General features: G+C 40.9%; 2 protein-coding genes across 2 annotated transcripts in view; one reads left to right on the forward strand and one right to left on the reverse strand.

The window, feature by feature from the left end:
• On the reverse strand, window positions 1-11,701 carry dcp1b (decapping mRNA 1B). Its single transcript, XM_031726597.2, has 11 exons — window positions 11,250-11,701; window positions 10,851-10,891; window positions 9,771-9,898; window positions 4,591-4,657; window positions 4,326-4,473; window positions 3,957-4,055; window positions 3,065-3,797; window positions 2,858-2,908; window positions 2,247-2,473; window positions 1,907-2,119; window positions 1-1,720 (listed from the first exon to the last, which is right to left on the reverse strand). The coding sequence occupies exons 1-11, from the start codon at window positions 11,406-11,408 to the stop codon at window positions 1,643-1,645; spliced, it is 1,944 nt and encodes a 647-aa protein (XP_031582457.1). The 5' UTR covers window positions 11,409-11,701; the 3' UTR covers window positions 1-1,642.
• The window catches only part of cacna1c (calcium channel, voltage-dependent, L type, alpha 1C subunit), a 208,602-nt gene continuing 189,464 nt past the window's right edge, over window positions 7,037-26,174 (forward strand). The window contains exon 1 of the mRNA XM_039601220.1: window positions 7,037-7,481. Within this exon, the coding sequence (XP_039457154.1) occupies window positions 7,358-7,481 (124 nt within the window). The 5' untranslated portion in view covers window positions 7,037-7,357. The remainder of the gene's footprint in view (window positions 7,482-26,174) is intronic.

Raw genomic sequence — 26,174 nt, forward strand, 5'->3', positions numbered from 1 at the left:
TTTTGTTTTTTTAACATTTAATAGCCAATAAAAATATATTCCAGTTTATGTAATGGGAAAACATCCCTGCCAAAAAGAAAAAAAAGCCCATAGAAACATTTTAATATTCTGGTTACAGAAACAGTACAGATGACTTTTGAATTAAAACAGCATCTGACAATATGCTGTAAAATCTTAAACTTTACATTCTGATATACTTTTAAATACATGCTGGTTATTTGTACAATTTTCTTCTTGAGTAAAAAAATAGGGAATAAAATCTTCCTCTTTTTTTTTCCTGAATGATATTCTCTGCTTTTGCTGCTGCTGATGTTTCTGCCTGGTAGCTACTGTCCAGGCTGGCTATGGGTTTAGCACACACGCTAATCACCAACTAAAAACCCTGACTCTGGAAAAACGTAAGCAATTTAAGTGCTGAATGAGGAACGGCTGAATGAGAAATATCACTTTACGTGGCAAATGTAGTATAACAGTATTGTGCAAATGCAATAAAACCTTTTAAATTTTATGTTCACTCTCCACCAGGGTTTACAACAAGCCTGAACAAGTAACAATGTTGCTGTTGATGATTTAATTAACCAAATTTTCTAAGCTTCAGATTATTAAATCATATTATTAGACCACTCTTGGCTTCATTTGTTTAGAACCATTTATCAGCTTAGGTGATATTTAATTTTCTGAAATCTCTTTACATAAAGCGAACAAAAATTCCTTACTATATGACATAAACCAATCACCTTTATGCCACTTCATTTAAAACACAGGTATACCTCCAAACAAGTTCTCTGTGAGGTAGTGCAGGTTGTCAGGTTCCTGTAATTTTCTTGTCTTTTTAAGCTGGACTGACATTGACGTTTTCCTTCTTCAAACACATTATAATATTCAAAAAGTGCTGCAAAAGAAAAACCTTTTCTCTCCTTCACAATTTCAGCGATTGCCGGATAGAGTTATGCCGCAGGCTCGCTCGTCCACTTCAATATGCACCAGCTGACAACAGTTAGTTAACTAAAATTACAATGTAGACACTTATCACTGCTCGTGTCTGTTAAAAAGGATAGAAATAAAAATCAACACGACAATGTAATAACAGATTTAAAAAACCTGCTGGTGGTAAAATACACAAACCTGTTATGCCCAAGTAAAATAATAAGAGATTAAAATAATATCTGAAGATGTCTTTTAGCTCTAGACTAGGAAGACTTGTTTGTTAAAGGCTGGCTGGTGCGAGACAACTGACTGAAAGGAAATATTGCTACACTTACTGGAAAAGAAAGAGTATTAGAAACATCCTGGAAAACTGAAGGTTTGCAGCATGTTTTGTTTTTGCTGAGACTCAAAGGGTGAGGTCAAGGGTAAAATCTGTAATCTACAGACTAAACCAAATTATTTTGAACATTGTAAAAGTTGTTTTCTTTTGCTACTATTGAAAAATACAGGTGTTACTTGTGATAGCTTTGTGCAACAAAAGACTTGGCTTGAAGCGAACAGAGTCAGGCTTCCTAACGATAGTGCAGAGGAGGTACAGAGTGTGTGTTTAAGTACGTGTCTATGTGATTTGGAGGAGGAAGTGGTGCATCCATATGAGGTGTAAGAAAGAGCCTCTGGGAAGGGTGCGCGAGTAGAACGAGGGTGTGAAGCTGCATCAATACTTGTTGCTGGAGTCCTTAGCAAAGCGGCTCGCATAGGCTTCATAGATGGAGTCCAGGAATGAGCTGTCGGTCTGAAACACACAAGCAGGCAACTTCATACTAAATCCTCAAGTGTGTGTGTGTTTGTTTTTGCTTATTCTCTGTTTTTCTCTCTGCAAACAAAACAACTGCACAGATTTGGCTACAACGTGAGCACAACAACTGGACAGCGAGCATTGTGAAGCCATAATAGACCACAAACTTTAAGGAATAATCACCTGTATCAGATGCAGCAGTGTGGCTTGAAGCTGACTTCTGGAAAGGATTCTGACTTCCTCCTGCAGAGGGGGTCTGGGCACAGTTGAGGGTGGGTGGGAGCTCTCCTGACCAACCGCAGACAACCCACTGCTAGGCTTTGTCTGAGTGAACATACTCGGGGAAAGGAGCAGAGTCGGGGCAACAGTGGCTGGTATCCTCTGAGGGGAGATGACCTGCACAGAAAGGGAGCACTTATAGTACTGTTGCAGCTATCATGTCACCAATTTAACTAGTATTTGCCATTTGCTCTGTTTATATAACTGATAAAATCAACTACTAACTGTTTACACTGGGCTTTACCTGTAACTGCAGCGCAGCTTTCTGACCTGCAGTGGCTGCAGTTGGGTTTGGGATTGTGCCTAAAGTCACGCATGCACCCTGGTTTTGGGCTGGCCCCAGGAATCGAGGAGCCAGTCCTGGACAGATCCGAGGTGGCTCACTAGAGGCCAGGCTCTGCTCCTGCTGGACCAACTGGAGCTTTTGGAGGAGCTCATGAGGTGACACCATACCTGGCACGTGAGACAATCCTGACAAGAAAGCACGAAGGTACCAAAAACAAGAATTACTTTTAATGAGCAGCTAAACAGGTGCACCTAATGAAGTGGTTGGTGAGTGTACTCTAGGGTAACTCATTTCCAAAAGTGTGAATTTATGCACATTGTGCATGCGTGCACATGTATGAGCTCCAGTCCTGTGGGAAACACAGCAATGGAACTACAGATAATGTGTCTTGTAACTGGGAAAAAATGTGTTCCTCTGCAGTTTCTTAATTTAACTACTGTTTATATGTAGTTTCAAATTATTGGAAAAAAAGTGGTCAGAGCTTCAGTAACGATCGGCTTAAGTTTGTGCTCACCACTAAAACCCTGCTAGTTAGCGACTGCAAACAATAAAAAACTTGAATACTATACCTTGTGAAGGTTGAATGACTTGATCACTGGTCACCTGAGATGGCAACAAACCTGGTAAAGCAAGGAGAATCCCATTAACATTATAGAAAAGTTATTCTTCCCATAGTTTATTAGCATTGTAATTATAAAAATGTGTATGTAGCACACTGATTCAGTACAAGGTTAGCTTGTTTGTTTGTGAACACTTAACACAAAAGATTTCCCCACCTGTTCCCTGTGCAGCTGGAGCCGTCTGGCTGTTCTGCTGAATTTCAGGTTGAGAATTGGACAGACTGAAAAACAGCTGCTGGCTTTGTTGTGCTTGAAGGTGAGCGTGTGACACAGAATCCACCATTACAGGCTGGGAGGAGAGATGAGGGTTCTGCTGTAGAGAGGAAGGGTTGGAGTAACAATTAGGGGCTGGAAAGGAGAAAGAGGTGGTGGGTAGAGGAGGTGGTTGGGTTTGGAAAAGTCTCTTGATTGGATCAGGATGAAGCTGATGCTGGTGATGGTGGTGTTGTTGCTGATGGTGGTAAAGATGATGGTGGTGGTGATGCTCCAGCGGCACCCCGTTGTCACAGAGTCGGTTCTCGGGGGACTCGGACACGGTCTGAAGCACCCCTCCCACAGTCCCGACACCTCTCTGTCCCTGCATGAGCTTTGCGATGGCCGGGCAGTGCTGCTGCTGGTGAGCGTTTGAGGGACTCTGCAACAAGCCAGAAACAACATTGGCTCCATCTTCCACAGCCTTGATTCCTCCATCAGAGGCCACATTTCTGCCAGAGTTCACTGCATCATCGTAGGTGAGTGTGCGAGCTACAGGCGGGCGAGATACTTTTCCCGCTGATGATCCCAGTGCTGGAGCATTCGCAAGAGGGACAGAGTCAGGTTTAGTTGAACGTTGCTGAGAGCCAAACAGAGTAGCCAAAGAAAGAGACTTGGGCTGAGCACCTTCATTGTCCTGGATGAGAGAAGCACAGTAGTAAGAAAGATGATGAGTTAGAAGCACAACCAGAAAAAACTAGCAGGGTTTTATACACAACAATGGAAGAAAACCATTACAAACTCTCTTTTATACACGAAAAATGTGATTTTAACAGGGTTAAACTGGATGTTCTACCTGAGTGTTTGGTTTAACGGGTATTGGTTTAATCAGGTGGGGGTTTCCATAAAGAACACTGCTGCCACCAATCTCCTTTGGCTCTGAGGTTGACTTTTCCTAAGAGAGGTGCACAGGAAGAATAGACAAAGGAGAGACAATTAACAAAATAAATAAATAAATACATAAAAACTATTTCACATAAATTGCCAAAAAGTAGATTACTATAAGTGATTAATTGAGGATCCTAGAAAATACTCCCCGCATCCTATAGGTCTAAATGAACAAATGTAAATGCAAAGATATTTTAGGGCCTAGCTATTCCCAGCATTTTAATCTGTGTTGTTCTAATTGTTTTATTCTCTTCAAAATCCTACAGTGTGCACATACCTTATCATACTCTGTGCGGGCTTTGGTTAACATCTGGATGATGTCCACTCCCTTTGCTTCACCTTTTCCCCCTCCCCCTACTCTTACTTCTCCTGGGGATAACCAACCACCCTGGGACTGAGCCAGGGCCTGCTCCTGCTGGGTCAGACTGCACACATGAATAACATAGTCTTCTGTCAAGCTTTGGCAGCTGGTCCATAACTCATTAGTCATTTTTAAGCAAACCAAATCTTGTTTTGAAGATCATCCAATTACAGTTACTTACATCTTCATCCTCTGGGCGATGCGCTGACAGTCCTCCTTATCATAGAACCAAATCCCATGGATTGCCACTGGGGAAGAAGAACAGGGGGTTTGAGATGCAGCAAGAGACAGAATTGAACTTTTGAGGACATTACATTAACAAAAATCCAGCAAATTATTTGCAATAATGACCCTGTCAATGTTGAAAATCTAGTTAGCTTGGTGTAATAATAAAACTGTCTGCTCAGTCCAGGTCAGCAGACAACAAAATGAGTTTCCCAGACAATTGAATGAATGTGTAGCCATGCTGTAGCACAATTTTGCTGCAATGACATCAGTGCGGACCTAACAGATAGATAAACTGTTTATTATTAGCCCTGGTGGGTATAACCCCAGGGTTTAAAATGAGTCATTTCCCAGCCAAGCCAATGGGAACAGAAGCCAGCGATGCAATTATACAATGAAACATGGGCCCCAGGAGTGCCCTGATCTACGTAAACACGGTCAGCAAGGGAGGAAAAAGACACTTGCCCAGTTTTGTAGATGGGATGAACTACTTTACAAAGTGATTAATTTTACTGTTTGCATTTGTGCTTTCTTTTGAAAGATTAATCGTTGTTGCATAACCACTCAATTGCAGCCACTAAGGAAGGGCTTAGAATTTTGCATGGAAAAAATAAATTTCCTGTGATGTTCTAAAGAAGCCCAGATCCTGAAGTCATTGAACTTTTTCCTTTATCAACCTGGATGTTCAACCTGCATGACAAGTTCATCAAATGAGAAGACATGTGAGTGGAGGGCTCTAGCAATACTCATGGTGCTACTCTGCCCAAGACGGAAACAAATTTGTTGCAGTTTGTGGATGTCGGGGAAAGATCCCAATCCCCAAAAAGAAAAGAGGCAAAGAGTAAAAGATATGAGAGTAAATTAAGGACAGAGAAAAACTTATAAATAACACAAAGATTTTAAAGTGGGGGGAAAAAAAAGAGCAATCAGTGGGGTCTATACCATGACTAAGTTTTTATGTAATCGAATTGAATACAAGACACATTCCCACACACACAGACATGAACAAAAATACACACCCACTTGGCTACAAATGGGGCTGGGTAAGGCATCGAGGTCAAAGTGGATGAGGAGAACAGACAGAGAGGGAGAGGCTGAGACACATACGTACACAGAGAGTTCAGTTGAGCCTGGGAAAATAAGCCCAGGACCAAATAAGTAACTGCAGTGGGAGGCTGACTGGTGGAGCCAGAGCCACTTAGTGCTCAGTGTGCTCACAGGGGATGAGACTACTCGACAGAGACGGAGAGAGACACGGTGAAAGTCTGACAGCTGGAAAATGAAGGAAAAATGAGCAAGATGAATGGAAAGAAGTGAAGTGTGTTACAGGGGAGATCGTTAAGCACATCAAAATAGAAACATGTCAGTGAATACTAAAAAGAACTTGTGACATTTCAGACATTAGACACTCCATTTGGCCAGCATGTTGCTCTCTCTCAGTCTCACAGAAAGGGAGAAGAAGATAAGATAAAAGATGTGCATGTGCTTTTAAAATAGAAGACTTCCACAGCTCCAGCAGGACCTGTAGAAACTATATCAACAAGATAGGAAAGAGAAAAAAACGAGTGAGGGCGATAGAGTGATACAGAGAGAGAGCGAGAGCGAGAGAGCCGAAAAGTGGTTGTGGCCATAAGGTTACAAATTCGAGAGGGAGAAAGAGAGAGCTCCACTCGACACTGGAAATTGAAAGAGAAAGACAGAGGGATTTTTGAAATGTATGCCTCGAGCAAAGTACCAGACCAACTCGACTGGGAACTCCACTGAACGGCCATGTGGGACGACAACTTCAGCAGGACTACAACTTAAGCTTGAGACTGATATCAGGAAGAGTGACAGCTTCAAAAACCACCACAGACACAGGCTGTCTGTTACGGTTTGAACAAAATATATTGGAAACCCAGCAAAGCCTGTAAGTGATTCACAACTGAACCTGTGTGGTCTTTGAAACCCTCTGCGCCTACGATATAGCAGCCCATCAGAAAGCACCAGCCTTTAGAAACACTTCAACGGGACACTTAAAAAAAAAAAAAAGTCTTGTGTTTTATGTTTGACAAACAACGCTTAAAGTTGACATTTCAGTTACTCTGTTACTGTGAGACTGTTTACCTTTAGTAGAGTCATAAATTCAGACAAATTTACAAGCAGAAGTGATGACCAAGATAAATTTGGTACACTTTCACTGCAGTATGAGATCACCTTTGTGAAGAAAGTTCATAGTATCAGTCATGAGGAAGAGTAATAACATCCTTTTCGCCAGCGTTTAGTTTCCTGGAGGTTTTTCAGGAATTACGTGCTCCTGAAGTAAAGCAAACTGATGCTGTTGCATGAGAGGACATTTCGGGGAAAACTGAAGGAGGAGGAGTAAATATTGACATTCACAGCTAGTAAAGTCTCGTATACCACTTCTGTTACACCTTCCTCTTGAGACTTAACTGCAAGGATGTTCAAATTGCTCTTCTGCATCTGAAACCCAGTTCTCATAATAAAGAACTACCAGAACTACTGGGAAACCTGTATGTGTACAACCTGATATTTACAGAGTGCCATCAGTAGATCTGTGGTCCTAAAGAAGAAAAAGGAAGGGGAGCATCGCGTTTGGCATCTTTTGGCCAGATAAGTAATTACTGGCACTGCTTTTTAATATCAGTTCTGAGCAACTTTTAAGTTGTGGAGAGACAGAAAGAGGAAACATCATCACCGGACTGTGAGAATACTGAGAGATCATGCTGAGAGGCCTGTTTGAGAGGAAACCTAAACATGAGAGGCTGCAGGAGGAACCCGAAGTCAGATTTAGAGGATTGCTGGTGACAGAGAGTGTCCTGGGATATCGATACATCCCACCTGGAGGTAAGAATCTCCATATAGCCATTGATGTACTTCTAAGATATATGACATACCAGACATACCAGTGGATTACATACCAGAAGTTCAGACCCATATCAGTGTTAAATCTAAGTGCTGATATTAGGGATGGAAATGACAGATTAGGATGATGCTCATGACCTTTTACCATCACAATACATCGATTTGTAATACACTAGAAGTCCACGTTGCATGAAAGCATCTGTGCAATTGAAGAAAAAGAGTAAAAAGCACAGAAGTCAGGGTGTGTGAACTGTCATTATTATCTCATTTTAACCGCACATTGATTCATCTTATTACCTCACTGATGTTTTTCCACCCACTGTGTTGAAACAGAAGTCTGTTAACTTCTCATCACCTAATCCTCATTTATTTGTTAACCACTGCCACAAAAAAGTCATTAAAGAGGGACTCTGGTAAGTCAAATTTGTGAGTACATTTGACATGCTTATGCATGATAATAAAAAGGCAGATTTTTGTTACCAGGGTACAGATGGTATAGTGCAAGAGAAAACAACACAGTATACTGCTGGACTGATAATGAGTTCTAACCAAAACTGCAAGAAAGATTAGAAAATTTGTCAAAATCATATAAATTAGATCATACAAGTTTTAGCTCTATATTGCTCATCAGCAACAGCCAAAATTCACAAAAATCAGCTGAACAGCTATATGTGGATAACGGCGCAACTGAACATTACAAGTGCAGATGCTAGACAGGACTTTAAATAGTCTTTCTTTTAATCCCGTAGACTAAGATATGTGCCTGGATAAATAATGCCTTGCTCTGGGCAAATTTCTCCTCCCTAAATATTGCCTTGTTCTTTGGTATATCTCCGTGCTTTATTTTTAGCATTGGTTGCCACTTTGTGCCAACGGTCATTCCAGGAAGTTACAGCAGCGCTGAGAGCAACATGTTTATCTAATGATAAGATTCCACGACCCCATCCACACAGAGGTCACGGCGCATTAGGACTGGCAGCATTACCAGCAGCTTATGATTCAGACAATGAAGAACCATTTATCGCAATGTAAATTTTGTCCCTGTTTATGCAGTTTTCTGGAAGGACACTACACAAACACCATCATCCTGGAACCGCTCAGTGAATGTTGGCTTAGTCATGCTGAACTTGAGATGTTTTTCACAGCATCTGAGGTGCGGTTTGTCTGGTTGTTTTAATACCATTGTTTATTTCTGCTACTATTTCAGTCTTTTGCATAGCTCCTTTTCTGATATTTTATCATCTTTATTCAATCATTGTAATCAAATAGAGTCATTAGGGTAGACCATTAGGTTTGCCATGTAACCACCCACTCTTTGAGTCATAACTCCTCCCCATAATTGCATTTTATCAGAGGAAACCATCATTAACTGTGTTTTGATTACTAGTTTTATATGCTGTTAAAGTTTGTTCCTTCCATGGATAAGCCTGTTAGCTCACTTTAGATTTATTCTCCATTACTGATGCTCTGACCACAGGCCAGCGCAATCACAGATCATCTTTAATGCACCCCGAGTGCATTTAAGGCTGGTGTAAAAGGTGTAATGAGGTCACTGAGCAAAGTTTATGCCAGACACATCATTTCTCTGAGCCTTCAGGATGTTTAATAATGGCTTTGTGTCAGTAAGAAAAATGAAGCACTACAGTAAGAGGATCAAAGCAGGCACAAGGAATTCAGTGGTATCTAAACACAGCATTCCACCTGCCATTTACTAAGCCTGATGGAGGGAGACAGAGGCAGGGAGGGAGGTCTGTGTGTGCCAGCGACTTCTGAGTGAGTGAGTGTATGTATGTGTGTTTAGATTATCAGTGACAGTTGCAGCGTATCTAATCTCCGCTGGCTGATTTTGTAGTGCTGTCAGACTCTTGTCCCAGAGCCACACTCAACAATGTGTTTGTGTATGTGGGAGCCATATGTAGGTCTCGGAGTCAGCCTGATAAAATTCACTGGAGTACCTTAGCTTAGTTCCTTATATGGAATTACTAGTTCCTACTTAAATGAAGTGCATGCTGAACTCTTTGGGCACTTTTATCATCTTATCATCTTTTACATCGATATCTTGTGGATATCGATGCAGTTGTCTTTTTTTAGTCTAAACATTTCAAACGACACAGAGTCTTTGATAAAGTCTTTGAATTGACTAATCTTCAGAAGTTTAGGTAAAATACTTTACTTCCCCTTTTGGTGTGACGGTACAAAACACTAGCAGTAAGAAAGCACAGTTCACATGGCATTAAATCACTGCAGTGTATTCAGTCAGTTTCTCCTTACATCGTGCATTGCGGTAAAGCAGGAACGGGTCCTGGAGCTGGAAGTCCAGGTCTTTGGTGAGTGGCTCTGTCAGATTCTTCATGCTGAGCCGGTTCATAATGGTAAAACCATGCCTAGGAGAGGCCAACCTGAAATTTAAAGACAGCAGAATATAGTGTCATATTCTATGTAGTCCTGTGGAAAAACTAAGTCGGTCACGTAGCTTGCAGAACCACCGTCAGCAGTAATAATAATTTCACTGTCTCACTTTATCAGTCTCTCACATCATTGTGGAGGAATTTTGGCCCACTCTGCTTTACAGTGGAGCTTCATTTCATTGAGGTTTGCAGGCATTCATTTATGTGCAGCTCTCTTAAGGTTCCACCACAGAATTTCAGTCATGTTGAGATTGAGGTCTGGACTTTGACTGGGTCACTGCACCACCTTCATTAGTTTCTTTTTCAGTCATTCTGTTGCAGATTTGCTGCTATGCTTGGGATTATTGTTATCTTGCATGACCCAATTTCAGCCAAGCATTAGATGTCAAACAGATGGCCCCAGATCTGATCTTCATGGTGGGCTCAATTACTACAAGGTATCCAGGTCCTGTCACTGCAAAACAAGCCTAAATCATCAGCCCTCCACCACCGTGCTCGACAGCTGGTATGATGTGTTTGTTCTGATATGCTGAGTTTGGTTTTCTCGGCTCTGTCCAGCTCCACTTTTGCCTCATTTCTCAAAAGGACAGGATTCTTGTGGTTTATTCAGATGCAGCTTTGGAAACCTAAGCTGTGCTGCTATGTTCTTTTAAAAGAAAAGAGACTTTCTCTTGGTAACCTTGCAGTTTCCCTGAGCATTGCTGCACTGCCAAAACTTTTGCTTTTATAGAGGTCACATTACATATTATTATAGTTTTGTACATTATCAAACTCAGTTCAGTTTTGTTACGTCCCGTTCATGCCAGCTTCACAGTTTTTAATTTAGTAAATGTGTCACAAATGACAAGATTTTACTTTCAATAGGGAACAATAGGAAAATGTTACACATAAACATATATATATAAAGTCTATTGTCTAATAACAGTGTTGGCATTTTCATTACCTTGTATATATAAAAAGAGTACCTTCCACTTCTGTCTTCTCCTTAAAACAAAAAAGACAACAAAATTAATTAAATCAACTCCATTTCATAATTGCTCAACCTTATCTCTGTTGATATTAACTTGTGCACCTGCTCGCTATTCTTTCAAAAAGAAGTCCAGTATTTTGACTTTTTGTAGGTGACAAAAAAGTCAAAATAGCACATTTAAGGGAAGTCTCCAAATATAATGTGAAGTAAAACATAACATAGCAACAACAATTTTTATTTTTTATGGAAAATAACGTTAATTACAATAGTCTCTTGTAAGTTGAGTAAGTTTCAATCTGTCAAAGCGCGCCGAACGGGCAGAGTGACAAAGCTAAGTTAGCACACGACACATTCACCAACCCTCCGGCTTACCCACTCATTTGTCCTGTTGTTATAAGTATACAGGGCAACTTGGCTCGCCAGGTCCACAATGTTATTGATGTATGGGTCTTGTCGCTGCAGAGCAGCCAGACTTATATCCAGTCCTTTAGCGGCAAGAGAGCCACTGCTACCTGCTGAAGTCGCTGTCATTGTTCCCTATGGAGACGCTAGCTTGTCAACTAGCTTTAGCGGCTACCGACTCACAGTAAGAAGAGGCAAAATCCAAACAAACGGAAAGGTAAAGGGAGTTAAATCGATGGCTGTACAGTATTCTATTTTTCAAGTTAAAAATTGATAATTAAAAAACTAAGTCAAGCGCTCCCTAGCTGTAACTGCTACGAGTGAGTTTGAAAATGGCCATATTTCACAGAGATTGTAAACAACGAAGACGTGACTAGTTGCGCAGCAGTTGGAGATTTCAGCCTTAACAATCAACTTCGAGAAATCGATGGAGCTGTCCTGTAATCAACTGCACGGAATTTCCTATATATTTCCTTATACAAACCGTCCATGATTAAATCAATATGTACATTATGCTCTGTAGCTGAAGGTAGCATTCATTTAATTATAACTCTGTCATCAGTACACACTACTGACGTCAGATGAGGTAATGTTATTTCAAAAGGGCTTGCTCATTTTTTATATTGTCTATATATAATAACGGCATTGTAGTGTGTTAATAATGGTAATGTTTTGTAGTGTGAGTGTGTGTGAGAGAGAGAAAGAAACTATATTTTGCTGCAGATTGGGGGCTCCTTAGTATTTTTTTTTAATTTAAAGCTATCTTGTTTCATGCTATACTAATTGTGTGTGTGTCCTAAAAGTAAGCATCTGATGTTTCTCTTCTGTCATCCACCTCTCTTTAAAGTAGGCTATATTACACTGATAAAGACTGATTGCACCCAATCCTCTGTGACACCACCCTTCAAATGCACTAGGAGGCGCCAAAGGGATGGCTAAATCGGGCATCCATCCTTTCGCATTTCATTGCAAGAGCTGGACTTGATCTAAATGCAAAGGAAGAATACACACAGACGTATTTGTAAGAAGGCTTACACTGCAAATGCGTTTAATGTCTTATTGTCTACATAAAAAGAAGAGTAGACACAAGCAGTCAGAAGCAAAACCACTTATATTCTAAAATGGACATCTATCCATCTTAAAAGATTTCAGTTTCATAAGAAAGTAACCTCTATCTCAGTGTCGTGATAGATTTTTCTTAATTGCATTTTTTTTTTCTGGTCCTGAGTCACATCAGGAGTTTTTCGGCCATTTGTGCTCAATAAGGACTGATAAAGAGGAGAGAAGAAGGGCAAAGGCAGCCTTTTCTTGAAAGCCTTTTAGTGTCTTGTTGGACCCAGTTAAGATAGCCTACTTAGTGAAGTTTTACAAAGTTGACAGTTAACATTTGTCAGGCATATTAAAGGATTTCATTTTTTTTTATCCCACTGTTATGCAAAAATCTCTTTTCCCTTATTCCTAGGTCATTTCAAACTGTTTTTTTTCTTTCTTCTTTTTGGTTTACATTATCTACCAGCTCTAGGCTTCAGAAATGAGACACATCCTTCCTGAAATTAATACTCAAGGACAGGACAGTAACTGATACAGGAACAGGACTTTCAGGACTGTAAGTTCTTGAAATTCATCTCAGCAATTGCCATATCAGACAATATCACCTGACAATGAATCTCTATATTCAGTTCAACACATTCTGTTCTGTTTCAAGGGTGCTTGAGCAGGCATAGCAAACTCTTCAAGTGAACATATGAGCCCGGCCTTGTTCCTCTTCTTCCTTCTGATAGAGCATTACGTCTTGTGCAATCACTGTGTCCATTAGACTTGAAATCACAGAGAAGCTCTTCATCACTAAATTACTGTTTAGCTTTATATAGGCACTTCTTCTCATTAGTGTAACAGTGGTATGCTAACAGTTGCTTCAGTAATTAAACCTGGCACAAGTCTGAAATGTAAAACAGTTGACACACATCCATCAAGAGCTATATCAGAGTGTCCTTGAGAAAAACAATTAAAAAAAGAAAAACATCCAGCTATTCACTCAGCCCAATAACCCTTCACCAGCCTTGGCGTGGTGAAGGGTTCACCACGCCAAGGCTGTACACAAATCCTTCTCTTAAATATGAATGAAACACTTCCAGGTCAGGCCAAGACATGCACCTTCTGGTGATTTAGCATGAGCCTATTTGTCAGAGATTTAGTGCTGTGTGTGTTTCAAGGTGCACATGCATGTCTGTCAGGGTGTTATTTATCTGTTTGTTCAGGGTGTGAGTTGGTAAATGATGAGGCTAATGACTTATCCATCAGCAGGTCAATACTGCCGATAATCAGTCAAGACTGAATAGATGTCTTTAGTGGTGGACTAGTGGGGACACACCATGAGATGCTCATCATTGGCTCCCAGGCAGAAATGATGCATGGATTTATCCGGTGGACAGAGTGTTGGAATAGCAAGATTTGGATAAGCATTGGTTTCTGGGGTGTTGTGTTTTAATTTGAGCTTCCAAAGTGTAAAAATTGTCTATATGCCCACTGTGCTATACTGTACTAGACACATTGAAAGATGAAAAACTAAATAATTTATTAACATATTAAATGAAATGCAAACTGATGTTTGCTGAAAAGAAAAAAATAGTAACATCATGTAAAAACACTGTTATATGTACATGTTTAAAAGTATTAAAAGTACTCCTGTTAAAATAAAAGACACCTTATTATTCAATAGTTTGTAGAACCCCCTTCAGCACCAATAACTCCTGTAATCATTTTCTGTAGGACCTTACAGGCTCTCACATCATTGTAGAGGAATTTTGGCCCACTCTCCTTTACAATGTTGCTTCATTTCATTGAGGTTTGCAGACATTTGTTTATGCACAGCTGTCTTAAGGTCCCACCACAGCATTTCAATCAGGCTGAAGTCTGGACTTTGGCTGGGTCATTGCCACACCTAGATTGTTTTATTTTCCAGCCATTCTGTTGTAGATTTGCTGGTGCACTTGGCATCGTCCTGTTGCACGACCCGATTTCAGCCAAGCTTTAGCTGTCAGACTGATGGCCTCACATTCCACTCAAGAATGCTTTGGTATACAGAGGAGTTCAATGACTGCAAGGTGTGCAGGTCCTGAGGCTACAAAACAAGCTCAAATCATCACTCCTCCACCAACATGCTGGACAGCTGGTATGAGGTGTTTGTGCTGATATGCTGTTTGCTTTTCTCTAAACATAGAGCTGTACATTATGGCCAAAAATCTCCACTTTGATCTTGTCTACACAAAGCACATTGTTTTAGAAGTTTTGTGGTTTGTTCAGGTCTAAACGTTTATGTTTTTTGGGGGGCAGGACTTTTGCCTTTATTAGATAGTGTAGCAGTGAAGATAGACAGGAAGCTGGGGAGAAAGAGAGGGGAGGACACACAGCAAAGGGCTCCAGGTCAGGCTTGAACCCAGGTCACTGCGCTCTGACCATGTTGCATGTGGTCACCTGCTCACCCACTGAGCTAAAGTGGCACCCCTGCCATGTTTTTAGAGGCTTTCTCCTGGTAACCCTTCCAAATTAGCCACACTTGTTCAGTCTTTTTCTAACTGTACTGTCGTAAACCTTAACATTTAATGTACGAACTAAAGCCTGTGGAAGCTAAGATTTAGCTCTTGGGTTTGCAGTTTCTCTAAGCAATGGATGATCTGACCTCTGCTTCTACACAGGTGCTCATACTTGCTAATGATAAATTAATTAGGTGCATCTGACTAGCAGCATCTGGCTGCTACTTATCTTCTTGATTCCCGTGAAAGCAGTGGGGAAACCTGCAGTCAGCTGAGACTGAAGAAGTCACTTGGATGAGTGACGAAATGTTTCTCCCACTGAAAACGCTACGTCCAGATGAACAGAATCAACCTTTGGAGATTTACTTACCTGGATGATTGAGAATGCATCAAGACGAGGGTGTACTTTGTTTTTCACAAGTCTGCATAGAGTCCAGTGAAAACGTTCTTTTTCATTTGACTGTATCGTTTATTATTTTAATGGAATATCTTTGGAGGTGAGATAAAGAGCACAATGACTGAATGAGCCTTCCTTCATCGTTCAATCTGGGACTACCTTCAGCCATACATCTAGATACTTGCAGACATTACATTTTAGGTCCTCATTAGACTTTAAATATAAAAACTTGAGTTTATACAGTACCATGCAAAAGTCTTGAATCACCACTCATTTATTTATATTTTTCTAGGAAAATTGGTGCAGTGATTTACTGAAACATGTGCAAACATACATAGAAATATAGTATGTAAGGCAATAACAGAGTGTGAACGATTCAAATGAGTTTTAAAGGAAGTGTTTGACCACCTTTATTCTTCAGTACAGCCTGAACTTTATTAGGCAAGCTTTCTTAAATCTTCTTTAAGTAGTCTTCAGGAATAGTTCTCCAGGCTTCTTGAAGGAAATCCAAGGCTCTTCTTGGGATTTTGGATGGTTTTCTTCTTGTTCTTTGTCCAGATGATCCCACAATGCTTCAGTAATGTTGAAGTCTGGGCTCTGGGGCACCAGTCCATGACTGTGTTAATTGTGTTTCATCTTGTTTTTCTGTCCAGGTATACTTTAGTGGCAGAGCAGGTCATCTACTATTCTCTGGCTCGTCCAGTCTGCATGCCAAGATACAGAACCCAAAGTTGCTCTTCATCTTTCATGTCTTGTGTCAGATTTTTTCCCCCCTATTTCTTTCTTTTACATGACTTTCAGATACGTTTTTTAATAAGTTTTAGGTCTTCCACTTCTTGTGTCCTCTGCTTGTCCTGTTTCCACATATTTGTTAAAGACTCTGCGTACCATGCTGGGATATACCAAATGTTTAGCTAACAACTCTTGGGAATCACCTTGTTGGTAAAAAAAAAAAAAAAAAGAGTGGTTATTTTATGTCTTGTTATCTTTGGGGTCTGAATATGTAAACACAGAACTGGATCATCTCTTGAGTTTGGTGCATGTTTTATTTTTTTTTTATTTTTTGTAAGTTTTGCGTGAATGATTCATAGGTCAACTTTAAGTGACTTAAACTAAACAAAAAACCCTGACTCCTCTGAAAATGATCTGGTACAAAGAATGGACTATAAATGAGTGAAAAGGGGGCCAATGTTTGTGTTTATCTGAAAGGGACTCTCAAGCTCAGTATCCATTTTCTTTTCTTTCTTTTTAAGATAAAAAAAATTTAATGTTATTAAGAGATAATAAACCAGATGCTTTTTTTTTCTTCTTTTAAGGGGCAATGTTAAAAGTATACATTTTTTCTCTTTGATTGGTAATAAAAATAAAAACTTTGATCCAAAGTTTTGCAGCTTTCTCTGTTCACCAGGGGATTCCCCTTTGACTGACCAGCAGGTTGTTGGTTTCCCACATGGGATACTAGCGTTTGAATGTTTGTCTGTACAGAGATTCCCAGAGACCAACTGGGCTTTAGACTCGCGCACACATTTGCACATACAAAAGGCCTGGGCCCACAAATATAGAACAGTCATAAATAGAACTGGTATTCCATGTGCAGGCTGCATTACCGAGGACATTTGTGTATGTGTGTTTGTGCGTCCCCTGGGCAGAATTGTCTGTTCCCACGACCTGCCCTCCATCCGTTCTTCCTTCTCTCACTCATTCCCTTCCTCCCGTCTTCCATTCACTGGCCAGCATAATCAAACAGAAGCTGGTCTGGCTCAAAAATGAAGAATAAGATGCATCTCACAGTCCATCTGTGACACAACCAGTGCAGTAATGTTCAAGCAGCCATCTACAGCAGTGGGAATTTTCTGTTTTGTAGTGATTTCTGCCTTTTCGAGAATTTCAGAGGCAGATATTTTTCTCCATAACGTTTATTTGACATTTATGTTATATTTAAATAATAGGAATAGGATACAACTTTTTGTATCCTATAGGATACAACTTTTTAGCCTGCTAACTCTCAACAGACATAAATAAATAAATAAAAAAAGCTGTGAAAGTAGTTAGAATCACATCTTTATCATGTGACTCTTTAGAGAGGCCCTGTTGCTGGCCTATTGGCTAGGAGCAACCACCCAATCACACCACCTTAACCAGCTTCATTGTTAAAATTCTAAATTTCTACTTATACACGAGTATTAACTTTTGAATAATATGGTGATATTGCAGTCAACTGAGGCATATATTTTCTGCAGACAGTTCTTACTCACTGCTGAGATGCTATTTTATAATAACCTCTGTAATAAATTCTGATATTATTTCATTTCATTCACCAGCGCAGGCATTCAACAGTCTGCAATTTCCGTCAAAATACAGTATATTAATATAACATATGATTCACAAAACACTATATATTCCTCTGAAAAACACAATTCAGTTGTCAGAAGTCATCAATAGAATCGTTTATCACTCGTCTCCCTGTCTTTACTATGTCTGCAGTGACACATGTAGACAAAAAGCTTTATTCTATTACAGAATGGGTGGGTGGTGATTTTGCGCTATGGCACTGAACAAATGAATACAGGCTGGGTTGAGTCATCAGATTCACCTCCTGATTATAGCCTGCAGTGAGAATGACATGAGGCCTGCACATTGTGAAGTTTGTATTCAGTGTCAAGAAACAATTACATAGGCTGGCCAGTGCCATGAATAGAATCAAGAGTACCTTCAGTACTTTCTGATGTATTATTGAACCTAAGTATTATGTTTGTGGAGGTTTCTATAAGGCCTTCGTGTACATTTGATGTCTAATGATCATCCTTTAATTTGAAATATTCAGATGCAGTTTGTGTCTTTTGAATTTATCCACTAAATAAAGGCACTCAAGGTTCTTTATAAGCCTGAAATACCCTGTTTTATCTTTTTTATATCAAGCTGCCTGTGGACAGCTTTTAAGAAGCAAGCTCAATTTAAGAACTGACATGTTATTTGCGCAAGAAGCTCTGTCCCAAAGCCTCTGTGAGCTATAGAGCCAAGCTGACTCTGTGCCATGGAAGCCTGGTCAGGAGCTATTTAGTTAAGAGCTGATGTTGTTGACTTTGTTTGACATTTTACTCTCAAATGAGCTTCAATTCTTTGTTGTGTTACCTAAGAAAGTGAGCCCATGTCTCCAGAAAATGGCTTTGCGTGCCTCAGGGGCCAGGACAAATTTGTTTCTGGCCATGGAGCACAATGTCTACTTCACTGTCCTGATAGCAAAGGAGAGCGAGAGAGAGACAGAGAAAGAAAGAGAACAAGAGAGAAACATAATTAAATTCCCCCAAAAATCATTTTATTGCCCTCTAGATAAAAAGGTTCACAGTTAGTCCTTGAGCATTGACCTTCCTGAGCCCGACTACTTTATGAGATTTGAGTTTGCATTTACACAGCATCCGAGGATCTAAAAAATCAACTTCCCTGCGGTTTCTTCCTGTTTAAGAGAGCCATGAAAAGATCAGAGCTTGAGTCATAAAAGAGCTGGAAAAACCAGATATTTGGTGTGTGTGTAAACACAACGTTAGCCAAAGAAAAGAATGGGGTTGAAACAGTCCAGATGTGTGGGCACTACGGACAAATCAGATGTACACATAACTTCTCGGATCTCTGTTTGTTCCTGCAGAAATTAAAGTCTTTGTAGGGCTCAAGCCTGCCATGGATCATTATCCCGCTTTATTTCCCTTCTCTCACTCAGGCACACTTTCCCCTTCTTCTTCCCCGTGCTCTCTCCCTCTCTTCCTGTCTGCATCACACACTCTCACAGGTTTCAGCACCTTTCTTTCATCGAGCCCTCTGTTCCCAAATATTTTGCATTTTGTGGGCCCTCCTCTCCTTTCACCACCCACACACTTCATCATCATCATCATCATCTTTGTCTTCATCCTCACCATCATCATCCTCATCTGGATACCAGCCGCCAGTTCCACACTATTGCATATACAGTCTCCCTCCCTCCTTCTTTCGCTCTCTCCTCGCTCTCTCTCTCTCTCTCTCTCTCTCTCTCTCTCTGGCACACACACACAGGCACACACACATCTGGAAACAGTCAAAGCGTCTACATGCACTGGGAGGGGGGCTACCTCTCGCTCTCTCTCTTTCTCTCTCTCTCTTTCTCACTCTCTCTCTCGGTATCACTGCAGAGCTGAGCCGCAGAGGCAGCAGAGGCAGAGAGAAGAGAGAGTTCTAACTCCCAATCAGTAAGACACAGGCAGACAGGCACACAGACTGACTGACAGACACACTGCCGGACCATCATGGACTGGATCAAGACAGAGAAACCCGCCTCCGGATGAGACAGGACGGCCTGGCTTCTGTTTTTTTGGGGGGACTCTGCTAAAGATACGTGGAATAACCGACAACCTTTTGGGAGATTTAACCCCGTGCTTCCCGTGATGGAATATTTACGCTCTTCTCATTTTCTAATTTTTCTCCTCTTCTCTTCCTCCTCCTTTTCTTCATCCATCACTTCCACCTCCCGTGCTTCATTCTCTCACATTTTGACACGCTGTTGAAGATGCGCCCGAATGCGTCTTTTGCGCACTTCCATTGCGACCGTCACTGACAGCGCCCGTGCTTTATAACATTTTCAATTGCTTTCTTTCTTTCTTTTTTGTATACATTTATTAAAAACACAAGAGAGGGGAGGAAGAAAGAGAAAGAGAGAGAGAGAGAGAGAGGTGTGAATTGAATTGAACGCGGTGCTGGTCTCATGTTTCTTGCCTAGGGCCCGGATGTACCGAGGGATGCACCGGTGCGTTTTCCCAGCCGGTTCCGCCGAAAGCTCCCTCTTTTTTCTCGCCTTCACCTCCATCATGGGGATTAGGTAATATTCACTCCATCGGAAGAAACCCTCCCCATAAACAAAAACAACGGAATACCCAAAACTGTCCGTGTCAGACAGTTCTTTCTTCTTTCCTCCCCTCTTCTTTAATTTCTTTATTTTTTGGGGGCTTTCCCCCCCTCTTGTTATTTTCCCTCCTCCTCTCCAGCTTTTTCCTCTCTCTCTCTTCCATTTACCTATAGGGATAACGCCGGACTACATTTATGGTAAATGAAAGCAAAAACATGTACATCCCGGAGGACACCCTTGAGAACCATCAAGGTATGTGGTGCCCTTTTTATTTGTAACTAACAAACATCTAACTGTTCATGAGGGAGGGAGGGAGTAGGTAGCCTATGATGTGGTCTCGAAATGGGGATGGGATGGGGAAAGGAGGAGGTGGAGGGAAGGAGGGGGAAAAGGGGGTGGTAGCTCTTCCCTCATTTTCAACAGATGGACAGATGCAGCTCTCTTTTCTCCACTTCCCCTCTGTGTGTGCAGTTTGTCTATTTGATCTTTCCCCGCAGGCCCGCAGCACTTTGTGCAGCAAGTGAACTTGTGCCATGATCACGCAACAGAAGGCTGCAGGTAGCCGCGAACAGATACGGATGAGGCCTTTTTTCCTTGCTTGATTTCGTCCACGCTTGTGGGTTTGACAGGCCGGAACTCTGTGAGCTCTGTGGCACAATGGGTGGGCAGTGGTCGTATTTAGCCAACAGGCAGTTGTAGGCGGTGTATATTATTGTTCAAGAAACATCTGACAGCATTTTGCACAACTACACTAAACTGCAGATACAGAATGTTGACGGTACTTCACAACCCGGCGTAAGGCGCTTGCTAACGAGCTCGATCACCATCGATACCCCTTTCTCCTAATCACTAGTTTTATTTTTCACATTTTATTCCAAGTTTTCAGTTTTCTTAGGGCTCCTTGATGGCAGCACGAGAGAAAATCGCAGAGATGACAGGTGGCAGTAGGAGGGCCTGCAGGACTTATTTGTCTGCTGAGAATTGGGTTGATGGTGTGCTATTTTGGGGATGGCAGCGAGGACAGTATATTGTTTTGCACAAAACACGACCCAAAGTTTAACCTTAAGGAGTTTTCAAGTGTTTAAGGGAATCCGCGGGGAAAGAGTGGATTGAAATCCTGTGCCGTGCTCTGTTGTACTGTGGAAAGGCTCTGTTTGCATTGCGCAGTATTACGCGTCGCTCCTTCCACCCACGTTGCAGAGAGCAAAGCCCAGCAATGCATTCGCCTATGGCCAGCCGAACCATACAATTCAGCTAACCCTTATTTATCCGATCACTATTATCACCCTCCTGACCATCATCATCATCGTGGTCGTCGTCGACTTCATCCACCACCTCCAGCACAACCACATACCTCTGCCTTGGCGACAGGTTCCATAGCAACAGGGGATGAGGAGAGGGGTGGCGGTGTATGTGTGTGTGTGTGTGTGTGTGTGTATGTATGTAGCCTATGTAAGTGTATCCGTGCGTGCATCTGTGTCGCAGCGAGCCACCTTCACCAACAGTTTGTTTCAAGGAGGAACTCACCACAGGGTGGATGTTACCCAGGAGCCCGAGAAGCTAGTTTGATGACAGTCAGAACAGCACGATGATGTGTGTGTTCAGGTGTATGTTCAGTCTGTAAGACAAGTGTTGCCCTGATTGCCACGATGTCATCTTAATCCATTATTATCAACGGAAAAGATTTTTTTTTGTCCCCTTTAAAAGATATACAAACAAGTAATGGATACCATCACCACCAGGATGATCATAATCGTTGCTTCATGGGGTGTAAGTGAGAGTAAGCAGATCAAGAAAACTGCTGTTTAACACATGTGATTCTTTTCACAATTAGGCATCACTTGTTATTTTGTGGGTCACTGTGCATAATGCTGTCTAAAAGTGTAGCATGCGAACTCTGCAAAATGTATTTTACTTTAGGACAAGTCAACAGCACATGGATACAGTACAGTTTAACAGTCATGTCAGCTTTTTCTGATGGAGATCCACACTGTGGAGAACACAGTGATTTATGACTTCACTTGTAAAAGTGAAGTTAAACCTTGTAACAACCTTTTCTGGAGTGTCAGGTTCAAACATTTTAAAAAATGTCAGATTAAGACTTTTAAACTCTATTAGAGAAACCTAAGTGAATTTTTGGGCCCTGTTATTTTTGGATTTAGCATACTTATCTCAGGCTGCACATGTGGGTGGTGGTTTCAGCACCACGGACAGTTCATTCTTCATTGGTCTATTGACAGCTACATGACAGCTATTAAAGAATTACAAAGACATCGACGCTGAGATAGCATTCTCTACTCTCATCCTGCTCTACTCTAGTGATTTGTTTTTTGTTTGTTTTTTTAATGGTGAATGAATCATTTGCATGTATGGGTCAAAGTCATAGCAACCATATTAAATTATGTGCTATATTTATCTGTAGTTTTCATTTGTTAAGAAGGGTTAAGTGGAGGGGAGGGAGGTGGATATATTTTAGGGGCCACTTAACGAGTTTTCCACACATGAAAGATGACAGCAGCCTCATGCAGTGTAGCTATAACAGACATCATGCTTTGGCTAAGTTACAGCAGTTCGGTTTTAACAATAACCACAATTAAGCCCTTCCTGCCCCTCCTCTCCATCCAACCCTGACCTCTCTTCTCTTTATCGATGGACCTGAAAGAAAAGACAAGTCTCAGACCAGTCGATATGTGAAGCTTTAGTTTACAGTTCCTGATATCTAACACCAGATCTGACATTCTCCTTCCTTCATCGATTAGCGTGCATCTTTAGATCTATCCTGTAATTCAGAATTGACGATATAACACAGTCGCACTGAAGGATCATCTTTACTGCATAATCTCAGTTTTAAGGACTCTTTTGAGTGAGTTGTGAAAGTGCACTCTCGCACTGAGGCACATACAAACCTGTTGCTGCAATGCATGTGTGACCGACAGGGCTGGGAAACAAACAAACACCTGTGGAATCTCACGTTATTGTAGAGATGCATACGCGCACAAGTATTCACACACAGAGATGTGCACACTTATTACAGCAGCAGTTTTTAGCTGTGTAATCAGCAAGTTGATTTTCCCTGCGGGCATTGTGCTGGAGGCATGATACCTCCGTTAGGGGATATTAATTGATTTGCAATTGTTACCCAGGGGTGTTGGCCATCTGCCAGTTCACCTCACTGTGTAATGACTTGACTCGATTTGCTAAACCTCTGCACTGATGTTTTTTAAGGTTGTTTCTCACTTACAGACAAAGTAGAGGTTTTTAAGGAGAAGTGGAGCTATGCAACTTTGACAGCAGGTTTAAAAAAATCTTCAGTTCCTATGCAGGACTAACAAGGAGGCTTAGACTGGCTTTAGGTTTGTTGGACTCAATGACAATAAACGTAATTAAAGAAAATCCAGATGAATCAAGGTATCTTTTGAGAAGTCAGATTAACTGCAGGTGGTAAAGTTGTTGCTTTATTTAAAAAAAAGGGCAAAAACTAATCAAGCATTTCTTCCAGACATGTTTTAATTAGAATCCACAGGGGCAGAGTAGCTGCTAAGGAAGCTAAGGCATCAATCAGTGTGCTTGACATAGATGGAAATCTGGGCAATTAGGCGCCAGTCAGCTGTTACCCAAACCAGTTGTTGCTCAATATTTGTGGAATTGAATTCTTGGTGTGATAAAATGACAGAAACCAATCATTCAACAGTGTTTTGTGGCATGAAAAGTGTCATTTAAAAATAATATGTTTGCATTATTCTTTTTAAAACCTGCATTCATCCACAGTAAGGTAAAATCAGCTAATGTTGGGCCTTGTACCATGTCTTCAGTCACTGCAAGTTGAAGAAGTAATACTGGATACATTTGCTTTAAAAAAAAATCTTTTGAACATTTTTAAAAACTTTTTTATTCTTTAAAGATGTGCATGTCAAGCAGCAAACACAATCACTAGCAGATTAAAAACACAATAAAGAAAGATCCAACCTTGCTAGTTATCCCCCACCACCTTACATAGGATGGCTGTGGCTCAGGAATACAACATGTTTGTGTCCACGCCTGTGAGCTACATGAGAATATAGGGACAGAGTCATCCTTCCGAGCAATGATTTACACAGGACATAATCACCTCCAATAATTCAGTGCTGTGGCTGAGAGGCTTAAATAACAAGTCAAAACTGCTGCATGTGTGTTCACACCTTTATTTAAACCAACAAGGGTTTGTTATGTTTTTTTGCTTTTTAAATCTTTTGCAGTTTTGCCATTTTTGCTGCTGTATGTCAGGAAAAAATGAGCTCTATATGCTGCGATAATAACTCTGTTTCCAGTACTGTAGTGGTCCAGTCAGATAGAGGAAGAACTACTGATTAGTTATTGTGATAAAGAAAATAGAAGCGTATAGAAGCAACTCATTTGGTTGTGAAATGGTTATGAACAGACAGCCACACAATGTCCACTCTACACTCCACTCCTGTTACCAGAGCCTGCTTTTTACAATTTATACATTTATGTTTAACTTATTTATTTAATTGTGTTTTCCCATGGTGAACTTAACATATCTGAACTATCATGATAAATTTATTATTATTGGTGTGTAGTCACTTAGGTCATTGGGATGAAAGGTTAGATTGTTTTAGATATTTTTAGATATTCCGTTTTGCCACCGTAATCAGTAAAAAGATATTATAAAAGAATCCTTGAACACAAACTTTATCTTGTTAGAAAGTCTGGCAAGGGTGTTGAGGTACTTTCGGAACTATTTTGAGCTGAACGCAAACTTGCGTCTACGATGCTGAAACAACTTTTATTTTGGAAGTATTTTTCAAGCAACACTAGATGTCATGAAAAGATGACCAGCCAACAGTTATTCAGTGTGGAAACGTTATCTGAGAGTCTATTCCTGATGGTCACTGCGCTGTTTCACCGTTGTAAATTGTGTTTAGTAATTGATAATTTACTAAATGTTTTAATGAAAAGATGGCCATATGCTTACTTTATCACTAGCAGGTACTCCGGTTTTCTCCCACGGTCCAATTACATGCATGTTAGGTTGGCTGTAGGTGTGAATGTGAGCATCTCTGTGTTAACCCTGTGACACACTGGCGACCTGTACAGGCTGTACCCTGCCTCTCGCCCTCTGACAGCTGGGATGGGCCCCAGCCCTACCATGACCCTGAATTGGATAAACTGAAGAAAATGGATGAACTGCAGTCTTTGGGTCAGAGAGACCCAGCACCAGTGATGACTCTTGACATGAACCTTTGGTCAGTTTGACACAGAAGCTGATGTTTTTACTCTGTGTAGGCATGTGTAAATGTAAGTGGTCAGAACAGGAATGACATAAACTAGGAGCACTAGATGGTGAAACACTTTACAGAAAAGTCTTCGAAAAGTCTTTTGCAAAGGTTGAGCCAGTTTAACTCAGATACGTTTTCTGATTTTTAGAGGGGATACTAGCAGAAATATTAAGCAGTGCTTCAGATTGTTGAAGAGCCCCTATAATTTTGTACTGCACTTCAGAACCCCTTTAATCTGGTGAACCCCACCCTGGAGGTTGAGCAAAACCACTTAGGTTTTGAAAAAAACTAATTTGCCAGTTATCAAATGATAATTCAAAATAACTCTTAAATAGAATTTCTTACAAATGAGCTGTGGGCTTGCAAATAGGTATTGCTCTATATTATAGGGTCACAGACAAAAACATCTGGAAACTGCTCTCTCACACTACCCTTAATTCAGGCTTTACAAGAGCAGTACAGAATCATAGAGTCAGCTTATTGTTGACGGGATGTGTGTGCGAGGATGTGTTAGTCACAGCGAGGTTGTAATGTTGTAGTGGAGGATGTAATGAGCGATTAAAGGCCAACCAGCATTAAAGAAGCTTATATTAGCATTTTAGAGAGTATAATGGCTTTAACTTAAGGATGTGACTCATCAACAGCTGCTCTTAACGTAAAACTCCATCTGAAAGACAAAAGAAGACAACACAAAGACGGTAGGAAAAGAGGGGTGGGGGGATCGAAGGAGAAATTAGAGAATGGAATGACAGATTGCATTAAAGGTGATAAAAGAGAAGCAAGACTGAGAGAGTGGAGAGCAGAGCTGGAAAGGAGGGA

This window comes from Oreochromis aureus, linkage group 17, assembly GCF_013358895.1.
Source record: "Oreochromis aureus strain Israel breed Guangdong linkage group 17, ZZ_aureus, whole genome shotgun sequence".
Taxonomy (NCBI): Eukaryota; Metazoa; Chordata; class Actinopteri; order Cichliformes; family Cichlidae; genus Oreochromis; species Oreochromis aureus.